At 36.8% G+C, this 23,478-nt stretch overlaps 1 protein-coding gene across 12 annotated transcripts in view; it reads left to right on the top strand.

Annotated features, from left to right (window-relative positions):
• The window catches only part of nrxn1a (neurexin 1a), a 1,527,797-nt gene that overhangs the window by 1,471,859 nt on the left and 32,460 nt on the right, over nt 1-23,478 (top strand). The window contains exon 22 of one of the 12 annotated variants that reach the window (XM_059985914.1): nt 10,418-10,435. The exons of the other annotated variants lie outside the window; for them this stretch is intronic. Within the exon in view, the coding sequence (XP_059841897.1) occupies nt 10,418-10,435 (18 nt within the window). The remainder of the gene's footprint in view (nt 1-10,417; nt 10,436-23,478) is intronic. 12 annotated transcript variants of the gene reach the window in all.

Raw genomic sequence — 23,478 nt, 5'->3', positions numbered from 1 at the left:
TGAGCCTCGTGGAAAGCCCCCACCCTCGCGCTAATTTCAAACCGGTGTTTTCCCACAAGACGCGGCGAAACCGGATGTGACGTCATCGCATGCCGATATATTTTACATGCAATGAATATACTTTAAACACTTCTAATTCTAACTAGAAAATACTATTGAATGAATCACTAAGCGAAAATATTATAAACTAAATAACTGTCGTAAAGACAGCACAGTATGTATTTCAATAACTAAACCCCTGGGTTGCTTAGTAGCTTTCATCGGGGCAGGGATTTTCACATGCTCCATTATTCTCACTTTATCCTTTAAAATTGTTCTGATCATTGAACGACTGTAGTCTAACGCTTTTCCAATGGCATTTCACCTCTTTCTGATCGCGTTATTATTTCTGCTTTATTTTCAATCGTGATTGTTTTCCGTCAATGGAACAGAAACACTGCAGATTCAGAGCTCTGCCAAGTCCTAAAGTCCACTGCACTGAGACAAGTTAAATAAGGGACTTGAGTATCCACATTTTTTGTTGTCTGCAGGTGGTCCCAGAATCAATCCCCCCCCCCCCCCCCCGTGGATAAGGAGGGCTGACTGTATTTACACTTATATTCTGTCATATCTCATTAGATTTTCATTCATCACTTTTATTTTTTATGGAAGAAGGTGAGGTAGAAAGGCAGAACTTGGAGGGCAGTTCTGAATAGAAAATATTTGTTTAAAACACCCAAAATGGAGAGTAGTGAAATTTGGAGGAAATATTTTATTAAGATGTCTCTGTACATTGAGCAGTCTATGATAACTATTGAATAAAAAATATATGTAGGTTATAGCTTCAGAAAGGAAAATCACTAAAACCACAGATACTAAATTTAAATTGGCTCACAAATGGTAAACTGCTATTAGCTTCATGGGTTTTGAAGTTCAAATGTACTCTGGCAAAAAATGTACAACCTTTGACAACTGAAAAGTCTGTTTGAAAGTGATTGAGTCCAATGCAGAAGTGTGAGTTTCCATGAATTCAGAATGTATCCATTCATAGCTGACACTCTTGAAATGGCAACACCTTTGAGCTTTGGACATGTTGACTAAATTTGACTGAGGTTGTCAAAGTTCTTTTATCTATTAAAACTTGACATTTATCATATCTGTCTAAACTGAATAAACACCGCAAGTCAAAGGTTTTCACATTTTCCAAGTTGAGTAAATGGTAAAGTTTATATGATAATAATTAACATTTTTAAATAAAATATGTTAACCTTGATTGTTCTGAAGGAGTAATTTTATTATATTTACCTTCAGAATTATTCTCTGGATTGCATTTCTATCTGATTTTATTTTGTTACATTAATGATTGTCTGAATATCCTTTGCTGTTCTGTCAGCAATGTGCAATATTAAGCTGCATTTTTTTACTAATAGGCTATCCGTTAATCTAAATAGATATGCACTTTAAATAGATAAAGTATGTGATAAAATGGCTCTAGCTTTAAGTATGATTAACAGCTGTTAGTGAAGCTGTGTCAAGCCCATTCTCTATTCAAAAGACATTAAAAGACAAGGCATTTGCATTCTCAATTGCCCATTTCAAAAGAAGCATTCCAAGGAGACATGGTTATTAGTCAAATAAATTATATTGTCATAAAGAAACACCAATGCACAGTTGCATTAGGAAATTACAAGGTAAAGAAAGGGCACAAAATGACTAAAGTTAGTGTCGACATGATCCCACAATAGTACTGATGTAAGAAAGGGTTACATGCCACTAGATGCTCATCTATCCATTTAGAACCTATATGAAATAAATGAAGGGTTTCTTTTTGGCAATTCAGCAAGTGACAGTCGCAATCTGTTTGAAATTACTTGGAATAATTAAATTACATAATTAAAAATGCTATGTTGGAAATATAGATTCTATGGTTGACTAATAGCTTGCCCAAAGATCTGGTTTAATCAGAAAAAAATACTCATTAATTTAACTATATGGCCAAATTGAGAACTGCTTTTAAATAAGACAAGGATCATTAACATATTTGTCCTGTAAAACTGCACTGGGACAAAATAACAATTTATTGATATTAATTTTGGAAAAATTAAAGTGCTTTTAAACTCCAAAGTCTAGACTATTATCAGTGGATGGCTGACTCACGATTTTCAGTCATTTCTGTATCTAGACAGTAGTTACAAGAGTACAGTAATGCATTTGGGTCTTGGAGAATGGAAAGAAGTATCAGAAATAGGTTTATTATCCCTGACCTTTGATATGAAAGCAGTTGTTTTGTGGTAGCAATACAATGCAAAGCATAGAAATTACTCTAAGTTGCACCAATGAGACATTGGTGTAACACAGAATGCTTTAGGGTGTGTTCCTGTGTCGGCTTGGAATAAGGACTATTCCATGTCTCCTTGGCATCAGTTCTCAGGATGAGGTTTTCTATTCCAGAATATCTGAGATGTTCTCCTTCTTCATAGAACAAGGTTTCCCTCCCTCTACCATCAATGCTGTTTCACCAGGGTGTTCTCCATTACCCATGTATATACCCTCATCCCGTTTGCCCACTGCTATACAGTGATAGAGTTCCCTTTGTCCTTCTTACCATCCCATGAGCCTCCACTCCAGCGCATTCTCTGTAACTTTGGCCATCTTCAACTGGATCCACTAAGCACATCAGAACCGCAGCCCTCCCCTCTCCCACCCACTCTCCACTTTCCGCAGGCATCACTCTCAATGTAACTGTCCTGAACAAGGGTCTTGGCCTGAAACATCAACTGTGCTTCTTCCTATAGATGCTGCCTGGCCCGTTGCATTCCACCAGCATTTTGTGTGTGTCCCTTGTCCACTTGTCTGTTTCCTGGTACTTTTCCCTGTAAGTGGGACAGTGCTACACCTGCCCATTCACCTCCTCCCTCAGCTCCATTCAAGGATCCAAATAATCCTTCCAGGTGAGGTGACATTTCAACTGCAAGTCTGTTGGGGTTATCACGTAAATCAGGTGTGCCCAGTATGACTTCCTCTGTATTGGAGAGACCCAACACAGATTAGGCAACCGCTTCATCAAGCACCTTAAGTCTGTCCACCCCAAAATGTGGGATTTCCCAATGACCACCTATTTTAATTTTACTTCACATTCTCTTTCTGACATGTCAGTCCATTTCCTCCTCTGTTATCATGATGAGACTACCCTCAGGTTGGTAGAGCAATACCTCATATTCCACCAGGATGGATCTAAAAGCTTGATGACATGAACTTTGAATTCTCTAACTTACTGTAATTTCTACCCCGGCCCCTTCTCTCTTTTCTCATTCCCCTTCTGGCTCCCATCTTACCCCTTCTCTTCTCACCTGCCCATCACCTCTTTCTGGTGCCCCTCCTTCCTTTTGTCCACTCTTCTCTCTTCACCCTTTTTACCTCTTTCATCTATCATGCCATCACCATTCCCTACCCCTCCACCTCCGCTTTCACCTACCACCTGCTGGTTTGTAATCATTCCCCTCTCCCCACCTTCTTATTCTGGCTTCTTCTCATTCTCTTTCCGGTCCTGATGAAACATCTCAGCCCAAAACATTGAATACTTAATCCCCTCCGTATATCTTGTCTGATTTGCAGAGTTTCTCCAAGATTTTATTTATGTTGCATTGAGTATAAAAGCCGAAATCATGTATGAAACTTAAGTGAGGCCACGTTTGGTATACTCTGTGTACTTCAGATGGTCTCATTCCAGAGAGGATGTAGAGGATTTGGAGAAGGTTCAAAAGAGATCACTGGGACGTTGCCTGGATTAGAGTGTATTAGCTATATGGAGAGATTGAACCATCTTGAATTGTTTTCTGTGGAGCATTGTTGAATGAGGAGCAAACTGACTGAAACACATAAAATTTTGAGAGGCATAGGCAGGGTAGCTAATCAAATTATATTTTCCTCAGATGAAAATGTCAGATGCTAGAGGGGATTGCTTTAAGGTAAAATGAATAAAGTTTAAAGAAGATTTACAAGAAAATGGTAGATGCCTGGAAACGGTTGCCAAGGTAAGTGGTGGAAGCAGGCACAATAGCAACACTTAAGGGACATTTAGACGGAAACATAAACAAGTAGTAAATGCAGGAAAAAGACTATGTTTAGGCAGATGTGTTGTTTAAATTTTTGTCATGGTTGGCTCAGGTATCATGGGCCAAGGAACCTCTTGTTTTGCTGTTCAGTCCCACATACTATGTTCATCATGTCAGTGGTAGATGGCTGGATGCCCTCTTTTTGTTGACGGTTGTTGCCTGGCACCTTTCTGGCATGCTTGGTAAATGTTATGTATCAAGTTATGCCTAAAGATTGTTGCACTGCTTCACTTGCTGAGGGGTTGCAAACGAAATTGAGTATTTGCTGTCATCAGCAAACATTCTACTTTTGACCTTGTGATGGAAGGAAAGATATTGATGAATATACTTACTGCTCTTACTCTCAGTGCTTGTATAGTAAAGCTGTTAATTGCTTGTAAATTGTCCTTGAATTGGCAACAACAACAACTTTTTTCTCAGAGGAATTTATAGAAATTTTAGAGGGTAAAGAATTTTCCAACATGTCTATGAAAGGAGAATAGACTTGTGGTTCCAAATAATTATTTTTTATTAGTCTTGTTTCCATTAACTTCTGAAATACTTGCTTTCCATTATGATATACTGAACATAATGAGTGAATGAATCGATTCATGGCTGCAAAAGTAACATTTCGTGTCGGCTATTCCTTATAGAATTGGAATTATTTTCATGTGACTTGTTTTTGGCTCATCAGGTCTTTGCTGGCTCTCTGTCTGATAAATTCTATTCTTCCACTTACATCTCTGTAACTTATGCTTTTACACATAAACATGAAGTCACTTACTTTCTATTAAAATATTTAAATAAAATAATTAATATTGTTTTCAATTATCTTAATTTTGAGCATTTTTCTCTAGATGTTATATTTTATTAGGAGATATGCAAACTACATATATCAGTGAAAACCTGTCACACGATCTACCTGCTCATTCATTGGTATTACTGCACATAAGAATGATTTAAAAAAATCTCTTTAACTAGTTAAGTGTTTTAGGTGATTCTTTATAGTTGTTCATTGTCTTTTTAGTTCCTTTTAGTTTTAATGCTTTGAAATATTTCTGAATGGCGGGATCTTCAGAAGCATTTTAAAATCTTGTCAGCTTTTCAAGCAGGAAAGCTTAAGGCATGTCTTTTTCTGTTTGCTGAATGTGTCTTAAGTGAGTTATTTGGGTGGGGTTTATTTTGGCCCCTCAGGTGATATGAGTAAGTCATGGAAAATTCCTGTATCAGATAAGACTTGCTGCTTGGCTCCAGGTCTGCCACTTTAACAAGGTCAGCCATTCAGGACATCAGGTAACGCTGACAGGGTTCACACTTGGTTGAGTCCAGTGCATTATTGATGTTGGTTAAAAATCTGCAGTTAGGCCCTTTGATGTATAGGTAGATAAATATTCCTACATATAAGTGGGGAGAGTATAACTCTTTTATAAAACTGTCAATTTATTCTGGATTATATTTTTCGATTTTAAATCTGAGAACTCTTTTATTGAATTCTTTTGATAAACCTGGGATAATTGCTTCTTGCACATGTTGGGTAAGCATTAGATTGGATGTCGTTCATCAATGATTTCTATGTTATTAAAGCTCATTTCACCTCAATGCAAATGCTACAGTTTATTGTATAAAAGGGTAAATAGAGCTTGCAATGTCCCTGAGGTTTTTTCTGTCTATTGTTGAATAGGATACTGAAATGAAATAGATGAAATTATGTTAAATCTTTATCAGCAGTGGTAATGCAATAGACTAAATATTGCCTAAAATGTGGCGATTCACACACTGTTCTGGTAAATAGCTGGATTTTAGAAAGCGGCTCACATCCCCAACACTCCATTTATGTGGGATTTCTGTGCATGCTAATAGCACCATGTGAAGATTATCCAAATACTAATTATTTTTTATACTAAAGTAATGTAAATAAGGCGATTGCAATTTAGTTTGGACTTGCTGTATTTTTGTAATTTCCCATGGAAGACCTGAATACTTTCAATCAGGTGGAAACAATATACTGAAAAATACGCATTGGGCATGATAATAACAAGCAGTTCTTTTGCCCTTGTTCATGCCTAGGTTGATGTTGCCTGGAAATGGGAACATATTTTTACAAACCAGCTCGACTGAAGCACATGATAGACAGGTCGTCTGAAGTGGGCGAAGGAATCTGTTTAGCTTCCACCGTATCTTCAAATTCAGTTGCTCTTAGTCACTTATTTTCAATGCATCATGTGTGCTGGAAGAGCAGTATGAAAAGAAAACTAAATCTGTAGGCTAGAAGTTTAATGTTATAAGCTGATGTTACAATATAATGTTTAATATTGGAAGTTTTAAATTTGATTTTTATTTCTTGATAATATTCTTAATTGCCATAAAAATACTCCAGTGATCAAACTTTAAGTGAGTTAGATTGTTAACAATGCATTGACTTCTACCTGGTATCACAATAACAATATATAGAAGCCAATTATGTAGGTGTTATTTTGTTTCCCCACTTGTGCGGCATTTCTTTTATTTCATTGTGGTCTGCGAAAGGAGGAGGAGAAAGTGAAACAGCATTGCATTCAGATGATGCTGATGCTATTTCATGTCAAGATCAGTTGTACCAGAGACATCTGTGCTCCTTCACAAAAATGATGCAATAAATAAACAAAAGGAACAAAAGTAAGGTGGCACTTTGCACCATCCTTGAGGGACATCATTTCTCCATGCAGCTGATAACAAATCCATTCTCTTAGCAATCACTTATTTGTTGTTTCTAGCTGATGTCCAGTGGCAATCTCTGTAGACTTCTACAGTCCCGATGGGGGTTTGGGGGTTTGCAGTGTTAGAAAATTAAAATTTACAACTAGGTCTTTTCAGGGAACATATATAGTTAATTGTACGCAGTCAACATTAGTACTTTGTAATCTGCTTTGTACTGTGAAATGGGTTTTAAAAAACTAGATGCAAAAGTATAGACTTGAGCTCCACAATTTGGACTATAGACTGTTATCTAAGGCTTTTCATGTTTTTTTTTTGAAAAAATGTTTGCTCATTAAATAATTCATACTATACCTCAGTTGATCAATAATTTATAAAGGTTTTTAAAACTGCTGTTGAGAAATGGCTGAATTTGCATCATTATGTAATCTATTTCTATTTTCAAGTATGTTTAAAATTCTGGTGCAGGATGGTAAAACTGAGTGCCACAGAATAACACATTTTAATGTTGATCCACCTCACGTTAGTGGTATTCAGTCCAAGCTTTGCTAATATTTAAGTGTTTTATTAGAATTATAAACTAACTTAGGGATCTTAAGTCATTGGAAGTCTATTTTCAATGTAATGAGATGTAAGTTAAATTCATTTTTCAAATGGTTAGTTATCTGACCTAAAAAACTGTTTACTTAACCAATTGATCCAGCTGGTCGGATAAAAGAATAATTATCCTTTATTGAAATATGAGAATTCATGTGATGAATCTGTGATGCAAAAATTTGTCTTGGAGTCCTTTATATAATTTGTGAGGATCCTTGAACTCATTTGACTTGTATTACACTGCAACCTTCCCAGAGATGAAAAATAGTGGTTGTACTATGTTAGGAATGTAACAAAATAAGGAGCTTAATCGGCATCTTATAGACAAAGCAAGGTCAATAAATTCAACACAGAAATTGAACACCTTTCCATTTCAGGTATCAAGTATCAGCATCACATAATTTCATGTCAAGTCTAGCAAAGCCAAATGCTGCATGAAGCATAATACTGATTTGGTAGTTGCATTAACCCAAGCCACAAAGAGGCAATAAGTCCTTGTAAAAATGAATTTGTAACAACATTCAGGCAAGAGAAAAAACAAAGAAGGAATTTAGGAGAAAAGAGGAAAAGCTATTAGAGGAAAACAACTGAAAAGAAAAGGTAAAGAGAAATAGCTAAATTTAAAAATGGGAATAATGCCACATGACTGTTTACTGATGCACATGTGGTAGATGCAACTCACTGTTGTAATTAAGGCTATGTTTTTATTCAAGCTTTTAGCAGAAATTTTCACATATGCCTAATGTTCCAAAAATAAAAATGACATGCAGCACATTCAAGCTCCATTTTCATTGATAGGCACAACTAGTTGTATGATGGCGATTAAACGGGTGAAGTTTTGAAGTATTTATTTAATATGTAAATACAGTGGATTCCAGTTAATTGGGACCCATCGGGAACAGTACATTTTGGCCCAATTAAGCGACTGCCTCAATTAGGTGAAGTTTCAGTTTGGTATAAAAATCCAAACAGAATAACAAACTATGTACTTAAGTGAAATACAGAACAAATTAGAACACTATTCTTAAATATTACAGCACTATAAAACAGTGAATTAGTACTTAATATTTATCAACAGAGGAATTCATCCAGTGTATGCAATGAGCAAAATCAGTGCAGACACCTGGTGCAGATATGGACTGTATTGATACATTGCTTTCAATGATTGCATCCTCCAAATCTTCACTTTCATTGTAACCTTCAAGATGATTGTTGAGACCTTCAAGTTCTTCGTAGTTCCCAAGTTATGGAAGTAGTGACATAATTTTGTTTTCAGTCCCAGCTATTTCTGACATCTCCAAGTCTGAATGCTTGAAACTGCAGTGAGCAAAACAGTTCAAAATTAACTTACTGCTTATTTCTCACCAACTATCTGTGACAAAAGTCACTTCCTTTTGAACACAAAACACACACAGCTGAAGATGTTTAAAAACTGTTTTCTCTAAGCATGGCCTAGCATCTAATGGCTAGACAAGTGTGTGCAGTTGATGCTAGCTAGAAACTACCAACTAGCCTCCTCATCCAACACATTGTTCTCCACAACGTACACCACCTTCAGTGGGATTCTACCACCAAACACGTCATTACACCCCCCCCCCAACACTCTCCGCTTTCTGTAGCGATCTCTCCCTGTGATTTCCTTGTCAATTTTTTCCCTTCCTACTAATCCCATAATTTATGCACTTTGCTTTGTTTATCTATGCATAATTAATTTGTAGATTTAACTCTCACTTTCCTAAATGATTGTGTGTTCTATTTGTATTATGTGTACTACTATGCTTTATACCCTGGGTCCGGAGAAGCATTGTGATATACAGGTACAGAAATAAATGACAATAAACGACTTGATCTCCCTCTTGGCACCTATCCCTGCAAGCAACAGAAATGCAACACCTGCCCACTCAACTCCTCCCTTATCTCCATTCACGGCTCCAAACAGTCCTTCCAGGTGAGGCAAGTATGCAAATATGTTGGGGTCATCTGTTGTATTCAGTGCTCCTGATATGGCCTCCTCTACATTGGAGAGTCCTGAAATAAATAGGGGGATCATTTTGTCAAGCACCTCCGTTCCAGTCGCCATAAGCAGAATTTCCTGGTGGTCAACCATTTTAATTTCTATCCCGTATTCCTTCCCTAAATGTTTGTCCATGGCTTCCTCTTTTGCCGTGAAAAAGCCACTCAAAGGGTGGAAGAGCAACACTTCATATTCTGTCTAGGTAGCCTCCTTCCGCGTGACATGGATATCAATTTCTTCTTCCAGTAATATTTTCCTCCCACTTCCTTCTTCTTCTATTCCCCACTCTGGCCTCTTTTTTATTGAATTTTCAAATAGGTTACAGAAAGAAAAAAATATCAACCCTTCCCCCCTCCCCTTAACCACTCCCCCCTAACATATCCCTATAGAAAAAAAAGAGAAGAAAAAAGAAAGAAAAAAAGAAAAAAGAAAGAAGGAAATAATGCCTGGATATCGGAAGATCCCCACATGCACCACAGAGTTCATAATAGCTTTAATATGTATATTTATTTCTTTCCCCAGATAACCAATAATTTTATCTTCAGAGTACCTATATATTTAATCCTATTTTTTGTAAATAAGGGCGCCAAATTTTCAGAAATATTTCATATTTATCTCTTAAATTATGTAATTTTTTCAAGTGGAATGCAGCTAAAAATTTCATTCTTCCAACGATCTATACTTAAGTATGAATCCGATTTCCAAGTAATCCGATTCCCACTCTGGCCTCTTGACTCTTCTCGTCAACTGCCTATCACTTCCTGCTGATACTTCACCTTCTTCCTTTCTCCCATGGTCCACACTCTTCTCCTATTAGATTCCTTCTTCTCTAGTCCTTTATCTTTCCCACCCATATGGCCTCACCTATCAACTTGTAGCTAGTACTCCTTCTCGTCCCCTCACCTTTCTGATCTGGCATCTTCCACCTTCCTTTCCAGTCCTGAAGAAGAGTTTCATCCTGAAATGACAACTGTTTGTTTATTTCCATAGATGTTGCCTGACCTGCTGAGCTTCTCCAGCATTTTGTGTGATTTGCTAGTTACAACCTGTTGGGCAAGTCTCCTGTTCAATTAAGGGGCAATAGTGTCCCAAGTAAATGATAAGAATCCTGGCAGTTTTCTCCATTAGTTTTTGTTCTTTAAGAGTTGTCCCAAACAAGTTGTCCCAATTAACTGTAATCCGCTGTATTCTGCATAGGAATCAAGCTTTTAGCTGGCCATGTGGCATATCAACAAGTTGTAAGTCCTGTTGGCCACTGTAAAATAAGAGGTTAAAGACACAGGAAATAGAATCAGGATTAGGCAATATAGGCTTTTGAGTCCACTCTGCCATTTGGGAAAGTTCTACTATCTTGGACTATGTCCACTTTCCTCATAGTCTCTTACTCCTGTGATTATTGATCGTGGCCTTAAATATAACTGATCAGTCCAATCCAAATGCAATGTCAGATTTGGTATTGAATCTTGCCTCTGTATATGTAACTTCTAGGGGCCACTGGACAACCATGGTTCAGTTAACAAGCATTTGAGAACATTGTTCCAGCTGTTCAGGATGGTTAAACGTGAATGTGGCATCGTTCAATCCCTTGTAGGTCTCATCGTGGTTTGATTTCCTTTATCTATGATACACTTGTTTCAAAATCAAGTAGCATTGGTTGTTGCTCATAATGGAATGATTTTTGTCATTGGATTTGGTATCATTATTATTATAGGGTATATCTTTCAATGGCACAGCACGTTATATCACTAAATAAATTAAAATGTTCAATATTGCATTTTTATAAAAATGCACAATATTGTTTTTGTCTTTTAGAGATCCATTATCTATAACCATTATCTGATTATATTCCTTGATCTATGCCACTCAAGTATAAAATCAGCCTCCATTTCACTTTTTAGTAAGTTTTCAATGGAAAACCTCTTTGCTTTACTATGTAAAATGTATTTTTTGGCAGTCCTTCATTTTATTTCACTAATTGGTTGCATGTGACAGAAAATCAAAACATAAATCAAAGTTTAAAAAAGTTTGCTTTTGTTTTGAATATGTCTGTCTTCAAAATGTTTCCAGTGTAGCACAGTAATTCTGATATTGATCATTTACTTTTTTCTGATTTCTTTTATCACTATGGAAAGATAGAAAGACTATTTTAACACTTTGTAAACATTTTACCTCAAATTTTTATAGTGCTGTGCTAATGAACAAAAAAACCTGCATAATCTATCTGGGTCCATCTGGGTTTATCTAACATAAATTTCACCCGTTAATAACTGCAGTTTATGTTTTATTCCAGTAGTAGAGGATACTGCCACCTTTTAAAGCAACGCAAAGTGATTTACCAATACCAAGTCGAGAACATCCATAGATAATAATATTTTATTCTGACATTCTGAACATTTGGTTAATGTGCATTGAATCACAGCCTATGATGAAAGAAAACAAGAGTGTTAAGTTTTTGTATGATGCACACATCCTAATGACTACTGTTACTGAACGGTGTAGCTTGTGTCAAAAGATAGTGATTAAAAATGTTGACAACTACGGAGGAATGTAGAACAGCGAGGAAGGGGAGAAATGAAAAAGCAATAAAGTGAAAATAAAATTTTACCAAAATCCTCATTTGTAATATGAATCTGACTTGGAAAGATGAACAATTCAATGTAATCTACATTTTTTCTCGAAATGTCACGAAAGTTACATTTTAAAATATTTTTTCCAATCTATTTGAGCGTTTTTGCATGAGGTTTTCTAATTACAACAATTGAGAAGTTTTAAGGAAAGCTTATGCCTTATTGGTCTGTATTTATTTTAATTGTACTCACTTGTTAATGGGATTTTTTTGCACCGCAAGTTCACTGGAGTAAATTCTTGTTTTCTGAGCATGAGATTTTCCCTTACTGAGTTTTAAGTTCAGAATTCAGAATCTTATGCCAAGGAATCTTTTGACAGAGGATCAGTTGACGGTGATGTACAATATATTTTATCTGCAGAACACACTACTGCAATCCCTGCAGCAGCCTCTGACAAACATTGGTCATTGGATGGCACGTGACTGATGAAGCTGCTTTGTGTCTTCCCTCACCCATCTGTGTGCAGGGCACTGATAGGCCAGCCTGATGCAGAGGCAATTTATCATTTTGATCTCCCACTGAGTCAGGGAGCTCTCCTGTCAGAAGTATTGATTTCAGAGGATGGACTAAATTTTCAAGGATTTCCATTAAGAATTAAAGAAAGCCTCATGCACGCAGCGGTCACTTGGTAGCCAGACAGGACAGAGCAGCATGGAAATGAAATGGCATTGTGAAACCTTTCAGGTAGTTCTTTCCATCACAGCCTTGCCACTGCAACCTGCACGGTATTCAGTTGCACATTTGAGCACTGCAGAGATTAACATGGCATGTTTGTCTAAAGGTTACGCATGGAAGTGAATCTGACCTGCATTTATCTTTTAGACAGTGGCAACCATGTTCTGATTACGGATACACTGCCAACACCTTGAGTGGTATTAAGGGACTGAGTGTCAAAATTTCAGACAAAGTCATTTTTTTGGTTGTCGGCGAGGTGCTGTTCACATGCATGAGAAGCTTGCAGCTTGCATTAACCCACCTAGTGCCATTGCATATTTCTTAATCCTCTTAATTTGGTGATGTTTGGTTGTGTGTGGACAGCATCCTCAGCCCACCAATAAATGACAGAAGGGAAAATCTTCTCGCTGAAGGAGAGTAACAGCTTGCAAGCTGTATGTCTGTGCAGAGTTGCTTGAAGGAGTATTTTTAACACATGAAAGCTCATCTTTCAATTATCAGTGTTATTGTACGGTTGTAAATGGTTTATGGTGCATGTATCTTTTTGTCATTAGAACTATGCATGTGAAATAAAGATGTTTACGAGAATGATGATAACCTTTCATTACCAGGAGCTTTTAAGTTAACTGTGAATCTTTTATGGCTTTATTCGAATTAGACTAAATGCATGAAAAGTAGTATTTATGCAGACATTTAAACTCTAATCGCTGTGGTGTGTTGAATATCTGCTGCAGTGTGACGTCTTGGTGGACTAATAATGCAAATATTAGCATCCGACTGTTTTATCATGTGTGACAACTTAATATAGTTGAAAGTCATGTGATAAGCTAGTTTATTTGTCTACAAGTTCTTTCTGATGAGGAGCAACAGGAAGCAGACCCTGTCCTGGTATCCAAATGTAAAATACAAATAGTTATTTAAGTATCTTTAAGACAAGAATATTAATTGAAAACAATGTGATCCAGAAATATATTTGTGTGACTATAAAGTGACATTATTTTTGTAGTTAAAACCATTTTAAATGGATAGCAGTTCTTTTTATTTTATGGATTTCACATAAACTGTGAATGAAAGCAGCTTAATTGGATTTCCTGAGCAGATTTCAGACTTAATCCAGAGTGATATTTAAGGATTCTGAAATTACTGCAGGATGGTTTTTTTTTGTTGCTCTGGGAATTCATGTTTTGTAGTAATTCTTTCTAATGTGCTTTATGGTTGCCAAGGCAACAGCTTTTACTGTGGTTATACATATTTAAAAGGGTGCAGGCTGGGCAGTTCATTTTGTAATTTAAAGTCAATGTGCTTGAGAAAAAATTGTTTTTCCAGCTTTCATTTGTGGTGCAGTTTGGTTCCATTAAGGATACTTAGACAGCTAAGAAGTATTGCATGTATGCAGAGTGGGCAGATTCTGACAGTGATTACTGTGCAGTGTTGGTTTGATACCAGTCCTGCTGTACTGCTATATTGGACCTTCGAAGTTCAATATATGCTGTTCATAATATCACATGGCTCAATATAATTTCTGTACTGAGATTAAAGTTTGCTCATGATGGATTTATGTTAAAAGTTTTTAAAATCCTATAATTGTTAATTGTCCACTGGATTTCAATAAGTTCTTTAAGATCACAAAGGCTTAACAGGAGAGGTGAAGAAATATTATCTTAACTTCAGCACTCTTGGGCAGTGGCTGGGTTGATAGAATTCCTCAACCATTCAGCATGATTGTGGCATGCAAATCAGGGGAAACGTACCCAAGTAAGTGAGAGTGGCTAAACTGAAATCTGTCACAGCTGCACCCAAACTGCAATATAACAGCAAAAGAAAGAACACAATGCTATTGGCATTAAAGATTGCTGTTGTATTGCAACCTACAGCATTAGAGCTGGAGATACTTGTAGCATGTTTCAGTTTTCACATAACTTTACAAGAAAAAGAAAACAAATGGTTTCTCTGTTAAATTCCTGTCAAAAAGAAGCAAATAGATTGAGCTTATGTTTTTAGTGACTTAAGAACTAGGAGTCTGAGTTGCAATTTACATGTAGAGGCTGATCTGTCACTTATTAAGATTGTGGGTAACTTTTTACCACCTTCATCAACATACACAAAGTGCTGGAGGAACACAGCAGGTCAGACAGCGTCTATGGAGAAGATTTTTCAGGCTGAGACTCTTCAGCAGAACTGGAAAAGAAAGGGGAAGAAGCCAGAATAAGAAGTTGGGGAGAGGGGATGGAGTACAAGCTTGCAGGTGATACGAGAAACCAGGTGAGGGGAAAGGTGAATGTGTGGGGGAGGCAGGATGAAGTGAGAAGCTGAGAGATGACAGTGGAAGAAGAATTAATCTGATAGGAGAGGAGAGTGAACCATGGGAGGAAGGTTAGAAAGAGGGGCTGCAGGGGTGGCAATAGGCAGACTTGAGGAGAAGAAAAAGAGAAGGGGGATGGAAAATAATCACTGATAGGAGAAATTGATGTTCATGACATAAGACTGGAGGCTGCCTAGACCGAATATGAACTTTTGCTTCTCCACCCTGAGCATGGCCTCATCATGGGAAAACAGGAGGTCATGGACTGGCATGTCTAAAAGAGAATGGGGAAAGGAATTAAATTGTTGGCCACCAGGAAATGCGGCTTTTGGCAGATGGAACTCCATCTGAGCATTGTCTGTTTTCAGAGGGACTTCCTGCAACTGTCCTTCTTCTGAGAATTCCTCTAATTCCTTGCTTAATTTTTCATTAATGATCTCTGTTTTCACCACTGGTTCTTGCTTACTCTGCTCTTTCTAGGCTAATAAGTGGTTCAGCTTAGTTCGGGAGCTTTCGTTTTTCTTCTTGTACTACATTACCTTTGAAGAACTGAGATTACTCTAAGGGTTAAGGAATAGATGTTTATTGGTTTGTATGACAGCTGCTGTCAATACCAGAATGCATGTGACCCGTAACAGATGGAATAAGATGGCTAATATGCAAGGTTGGTATTTAGCCAGGGCACAGGTGAGTCCACTTCATACTGCTTTCTTTTTCTCCTCTTCTTCCTTCAATGTCAGAGCTGGGAAGACCACTCATAAAAAAAAAAGTAACACTGAGTATTATCAGGAAGGAAAAGAAAACATTTTCCTGAGGTGGATTCATGTGAGCCATGCTTTGACAACTTGACCAGCTGAAGAAAATCATCAAGAAGCAGAAAGAGTTGCCAAGACTGAGCTGAACCACCTGCTTATTAGCCCTTTGGACCCATCTGTTGTGAACTCGATTTCTACTTTATGCAATTCTCTTCTGATATTTATCAATCAGTAAATTGCTTTCTTCCTTCATAGTTTAGGTGATCTGCAATTATTGAACAAGGCCAAAAGGATTCAGCCACTCAAACAGTTCTTTCTTGCTTGTAAAGCAAGATTATGTAGTGCAGAAAAGAAAGAAAACTGCAGATGCTGGAATCAAAAACAAAACTGCAGAAAATGCTGGGTGTACTTAGCTAGTCGAGCAAAAGCTATTGAAAGAAACAGAAGTCAGTTAATGTTTTAGTTCAGTCACTCTTCCTCAGGACTGGGGAAGTAGCAGAGCAGTTTGGCTTTTCCAAAATAGAACTGGGCAAGGAATGAGCTGGATGATAAAACAACTCTATGGAGATTGGTTAAGTCAGATCAGGCGATAAGGAACATTAAGTACTAACTATTATGGAAGTGATTATGTGCCCTGTCACAAAAGAAGAGCAAAATTTATTGGTGAGCATCACACGATGCATTTGAGCAATATGGTTGATGTAGTTTAATTGCTTACATCGTGTGCAAGCCTTGAAAACCACAGGTGAAGCTAATTGCAGAGTTACCTGTGTATTTCAGTAATGGTGTATATGGCAAGTGGAGCTCTTGAAGGAGGCTGATTGATGAGTGTTGGGAGTGTGATGCACTGAACAGCATGTGATGATAATTGTGCTGCTTGTGAAATAGGCCCTTCTGCCCATGATAGCTATCCTGACCATGACACTAAATTAAATTAATCCCACCTCTTTGCACATTGTCTATACACTGTTGTTTAAGTAGCTCTTAAATGTTGCTATTGTATTCCCCTGGCAGTGCCTTGCAGGTACCTAGGTGTAAAAACACCTGCCTCGCATATCTCTGAAGTTTTCTAAGCTCTGCCCTCTGGTATTTGATACTTCCATCCCGGTATAAAGGCTGACAGTGCAAGTTTGTACATCCTCTCTTTATAGTTAATACTCTCTAATTAAGGCAACATCCTAGTGAATCTCTTTTAACTCTACCAAAGCCTCCATATGTTTCTTGTAATGCAACTTAAAACTTCAACTCTCCAAATGTGGCAAGCTTTATCCAGCTGCAACAAGACTTCTCTAATTTTATACTCATCTTCTACACCTAAAAGGCAAGCATATCTTGCATCTATTTGACTATTTTTCTTACCACTTTCAGAGAACAATGTACTTGCACATAAAGATCCCTAGGTACATCAATGTTGCCGAAGGTCTTGCCATTTATTGTATACTTTCCTCTTGCATTTGACTTTCCAAGTGCAATGCCTCATTCTTGTAGAAGTAAATTGCAGACGAATGCAAAAGGACTTATTGGGTTATTTTGAAAAAGTAACCATGCTGTGAATTAACAAAAAAAAAACTAATGGATGTACTATTCTTAGCTTCCTTGAAAGCATGTGATAATGATATTGCAAAATATAAAAGCTCCTAGAGTTAGACGCAACATATTGGCATTTACAGAAGATTGGTTGGCAAGCAAGAGGCAAACAATAGGTATAAATAGATCTCTTATCTGGTTGGAAAGTTTTAATGAGTAATGTGCCACGGGGAATGATGTTGGTACCTCAGCTTTACATGATTTATATTAATGACTTGGATGAAAGGACTCAAGGCAGTAAGTGGGGAAATATTTGGCAAATGTTGTATAGTGCATGAGGATGTGAAATTATCAACTAGCAATAAAAATAGAAAATAAGTATATTAATTAAATGATGAGAGATGGCTGAGCTTTATGCTGCAGTGGGACCTGGGTGTCTTAGTGAAGGGTTTGGAAGAAGTGCAGGTACACTAAGTAAATTAGGAAAACTTAGAACTGTATTGTTTATTATAAGAGCAATGGACTACAAATGAAGGGAAGTTATACTTCAATTATATCTGGAATAATGTGTACAATATTGGAAACAGTTCAGCAAAGGTTTAATATAGTAACACCTGGCATTGGTATTATGAGAAAGGCAGGGCAAGGGAAGTTTGTATCTGCAGGAGTATACGAGAGAGAGGGGGATTTAACTGAAATAAAGAAAGGCCTTGATAACTTGGATATGGAAAGATGGTTCCCATTGTGAGGGAGTCTGGAATAGAGATTTTTTAAAAAGAATATATAAAGAGTTATTAATTTAAAACAGAGATGAAGTGACTTGTACCTTTTCCTTAAGGCATGGTATAAGCAGAGACTTTGAATGTTTTTAAGGCAAAGGTAGATAGATTATTGATAAACAAAGATGTGAAAGACTATTGGGTTATGTGTGATTACAGTTAGACCAGCCAGTATATTATTGAATGGTAGAGTTGGCCTGACGAGCTGAGTGGACTGCCCCTGCTCCTAATTTCTATATTGCTATCTTGGTAAGTTTAAATGACCCATTTTAGAAATACAAAGTGAAACCATACTGATGTTTGCACATTACACTGGCAATGAAGTCCCCCGCTGAACATAAAGCTTTTAAAATGGGAAACTATCTCACAACATGCCAGAGGAGTGTAGTCAGTGAAAGACTGACTTTGTGCTAGGTGAGAGGATATTATGACAAATCATTTAGGAGCTCAGCAATACAAATGATGGTGTTAAAACAATAGCTTAAAAGGATGGGTACAGAAGATTTACCAGATCACAGGCTTCTGCAGCCGAATACAAAGAGTCTATGGTGAGCTGATAGAGTACAGAATGCCAAAATTTCATAAGAATGAGAAACAGAATTAGGGTATTTCACCCTTCCTACCTAGTAAGTGATGCATTAAGATCATGGGTAAAATCATATCTGTGTCTCTTTCCTACACTCTCCATATCTCTAAGTAATCCTAAATCTAAAATCTATCTGAAGTAATCGCCTATGGCGCTCCTGAGGAAGGAATTCCAAAAACTCCGTACCGTTTCATTAAGATATCTCTTCTCTCTTTCTTGGTCCCTTTACCTAACCTCTGCTTAAGAATAAAAGCTCCTTTTCACTCTGAATGCCAAGTCTTTGCAGAACAAGAATAAGCAGTGGGGTGAATTAAAGAGTCAATTATGATTCTTTCATAATAACAGTTTCCTTCATTTGGGAGCAATATGGAGCAGGAAACATAGGGATGGCACGTAAGTGGGATCTGGTGCTTTAGGTTATGGGAAAGGTTAAGTTGGTGGACAGTGTAGGGTGGGAAGCTGCCCTAGATATTAATGGAAAAGTCAAACCTGCTGATCACTACAGGACTGGAGGTGATCTTTACAGCAGCAGGAAATATGAGAGAGCGGCAGAGATGGATAATGCAAGGGAAGTTAGTACCAGTGTCTTTGGACATTGGCAGTCATTACTGTTGTTTTTTTCAACAGAGAGAAAAGCATTCTCGCGATTTTATAAAGTACCTGCACTAGAAATATAAGAAATGGAACAACGCTGAGTTCTATAGTTACATTCTGAAACAAACTAAATTAAACATTCTTAAATTATTTTGATGTTAGGTAAGACTTACTAAAATTATTGCATTAATAGTGCAATGCAAAAGGAAAAATCCAAATGCATTTACAGCAGAATGCTCATTCTACATTATGTATTACCCTTGAGAGTAACTCAATGGTAGAAGACCAAGTTATTAATAACCATTGCTTTCTTTGTGAAAGCATTGCTTAGTGAACATAACTGTGAAATTTTCAGTGTGATGAATTTCATATCTAATGGTAAACACTGCAAACAAACTGATTATTCTTTGATTGATCATTTTTTAGATATTTCAAAGTAATTTGAGAACAAAAGCTAAACAATTGTCCCTATTGCTGTTCTAGTGCAAACCAGGTGACAGTAGGGAAGATTGTTAGACCTTGCAATTTTCCCAGACCCATTTGCAGCAAAGATGATGTTTTTCATCGGATCTCATTTTACCAGCTGCTTGAGGTATTCAAAAAATCCACAGGGATTTCGATGCAAAGCAGAATGATACTGCATCATAAAATGACATGTAACTGCAATTATAGCAGCTTCTTGGTTGAGACTTTCAAACATTCAGGCAAGCTCAGTTATTGCCTCAGCAGCCTTAACTTTCACATGGGGTCATAATGGATTATGTACTTGGGTTTAGTGACTGAAATATTCATTACCAATCTTACATACAGTGTGTAAATACTTCAAATAAATGACTCTGCTTATCTTACAGTCTCTAACTGGTAATATAGAAGTAAAGCTTTCCAACTTCCAGAAACATGGGAAGACGTGAATGTGAAAATAATTGTGAATTCAAATTTTCTACATGCATCATTTCTAAGCAATGTGTTAGATTTGTTTTTCACTTCTGGGTTAATTAATTAAACGCAAAGGCTCCATTTCAAGAACTACTACAAAATAACTACAGAACCTGTTAGTATTCAGAGAGTGGTTTTCCGTGTATTTAAAGTGGAGATATCATAGGCAAAAAATGAAAGGCAATTCCACATTTAAGGCCGGAGTGATGCCTCTGATTATTCATACCTTACCAGCCATTTGTAGTAAAATTAACTCATAAAATTGTATGGCTGGATATCTATTTTGACAAGCAATTAGGAAAATAAAACACTCTTTAGCATCTATTAAGTATATATGACAACTATTTACATGTTTTGGACTTAACATAGATATTTGATAAATATTATAAAAATCAGCAGTGCAGATTTTTCCAGTGAAACAGGAGTGCAAAAAATGCTTATGGCATTTGTTTTGTGCACATGCACTAAATTACTAACTACTCTAAATGAGTGAACTATTAACATATCATTACCGGAGCAGTAAATGCAAACACAGAAGTAATAAAAGGAAAAATTCCGACCTCCTCTTAATGAAAAAGTAAAGACAATGCCCAAGATAGTAAAGAATTGTTGTCACTAGGTTCTGTGCATAGGGCTGGCTGATCATCCTTTGAACAGCATTGCTGAACTAGAAATTATCAGCTCTGCTCTTAATCACAATTCTGTTGGAAAGTATACATGCACAGACTGTGAATAAAGACAAAGTGAACATGATCAATAAATGCTGACCTTGCCAGTGATGTACACACACCACAAAAATTAATATGAAGAACGAACAGTTCCACAACCTACCATGATGGAATAGTTTTCTGATAAGTCAGATGGCTTGCTCCTACTCCATATCTGTAGGTTTCAAGTGAATGATGAGGCCACTGTGGGAGAGTGGAATAAAATCTGACTGATTGTGGAGCTTGGGAGACAGTACACTCATTTCACAGTTTTTTACTAGGCTTTCATATGCTCCCAAAAATAATTTGGTGCCTACTTAATGTTCCTTTTCCATGTTGACTGGTCGCAAGGCCGAGATTCCCACAGGTCAGTGGTAAGTAACTTTGCCCCCCCCCCCCCCCCCTCAGGATGTTTCAGAGCTCAAAAAGTCCCTGAATCAGTAGTCAGATTTTGACATGCAAATAATATTCTGTGCCCATTAGAGATGACAGATTATCTAAGGTTTTTACCTTATAACATAAGAAAAGAAGCATATTACATATATGTGATCAAATACATTCAAGGAAAGCTAGTAAAATACACTTCACGAAATGATGAAGGGTCTTAGCCTGAAATGTCGACAGTTTATTCTCATCCATACATACTGCCTGACCTACTGAGCCCCTCATCTACAGTACCTCTCTTGTCTCCTAGAAATGGTTTTGCTTTCATGGGTAGTGCATGATTTTCAAAGGAAACATTATGGCCAGAATTCTGCAATGTTAATAAGATTTTTTCTCTGCATTACAATTCTAAACCAGACAACATTTCAATACTAACTTTCATAACTACTTTCAAAGAAACAATGGAGTCATTTTTTAAATATTCATGTACCTTTTTTAAAATTTTCATATTCAATGGTTTGAAGTAAACCTTCAAACTACCTTCAAAGTACTCTGTAACATAATTTCAGAAAAAATCATTTGGCAGATTTATAGCACTGAACAAGATGTTTTAGCTTTCTTTAAATTTGTTTTAATTTGTTATAGCTCATATTAAATTCATTTTAAGTTAGGCATTTCTTTTCAGTAGTTCATCCTGAAGTAAACATATTTAACTCAACCCAAAATAAATAAGGGAAATGCAAAATATTGTGAATGATAGAAGAATGCAGTTAAAAACAGAAAATACTGAAAGGTCAGACAACATTTGCAAAGTGTTACCAATTTGGATCAATAACATTTTTTCATAATGTTCGAAAGAAAATTGCGATGACTTGTAACATTAAATCGAATTCACTTTGTATAGATACTGTATGATTTACTCAGTATTTTCAGTGTCTTTATTCCTTTTGTACATATTAAAATATATAACTATGTCAGTTCCCCCGCTTACTCTGGACAGCCAACTATGTAACCAACATAAACCACTGTCATGCAAATCCAGTGTAAAGTCAGCTCATGTAATCACTTACAAGCAAAGAGATTCTGCAGATGCTGTAAATCTTAAGCAATACACACAAAATACTAGAGGAACTCAGCAAGCCAGGCAGCATGCAATTATTTTCCGTTCCGCATTCTTTACATAATCTTCATTTTCTATTTTAGTGATATTTAACTTGTCCTTGAAGCAAAGCATTTGTTCTTGACTAACAGCAGTCAATGATCCATTCCTATAATTCACCATCTTTCACACCTCTCAACCTACTGAAAGGGAGATGAAGGGCAACCTTTCATTGTTGTGTACCACATATTCTGTTTGCTCCAGAATCTCTAGAGTGCATTTGTCTCATAAAGTTACCTCTATATTTTAGCTTGTATGAAAATGAAGTGATTTCTCACTAAATCCTGCAGTAAGGTTCATCCACCTCTTGCCTGAAGGCCTATATGTGGTTCAATACCAAAAGATTTGATATTTCTGTCCCCTGGAATGATATATTGCTGAACACTTATTACTTCATCCAAATGAAGAGGGAAAATCACACTGGTCCTCCATTATCTCAGAGCAAATTTGCATGCTCTAAGTGCAAATGCTTCCCATGTAATGTCTTATTTATATGCTCAGATGAGTTTGAATTTGTTTTTTATGGGAAAATAGGGTTAGAAAATTCTGCATCCTGGTAGAAAAAAAAACGAGCGTTCAAGGTTGAAGTCTTTTTGAGATTTGAATTATTACATGAGATTTCTCTTCAGATATTGATAGATCTGCAATTGTGGCATCTCTTCTAATTATTTCCAGTAGAAATATTACTTCTCTATTTCTCTAAAATTTCTGTTTTAGTGATTAGACAATGTCTGACTTGATAATTCAAGTTAACATGAACGAACACTAAAGGCAAGGATAATATCCTAGACCTTGTATTGCCCTTCAGCTTCATTCAAAATGAAGCTGTGCAATATTTTTCCATCACAAAGGCAGCACAGCTGCACCACAAATACAATATCCTGCCGAAAGAATTATTTTGTAAGGCGAGTACAGCTCACTCTCATTCTGTGAGGTCAAAGTGCAACAACAATATTGCAGTTTGACTTCACAAAGCACTTGTGAGATACACAATGAAACTTGGCAAAACTCTTTGGATCCAAAGGTCAGAAATTCAAGGGCAAATCTGTAAAAAGCTGTTCCAAGTACA

Source organism: Hypanus sabinus, chromosome 12, assembly GCF_030144855.1.
Source record: "Hypanus sabinus isolate sHypSab1 chromosome 12, sHypSab1.hap1, whole genome shotgun sequence".
NCBI classification, from domain to species: Eukaryota; Metazoa; Chordata; class Chondrichthyes; order Myliobatiformes; family Dasyatidae; genus Hypanus; species Hypanus sabinus.
This window is presented reverse-complemented; position numbering and strand designations above follow the sequence as displayed.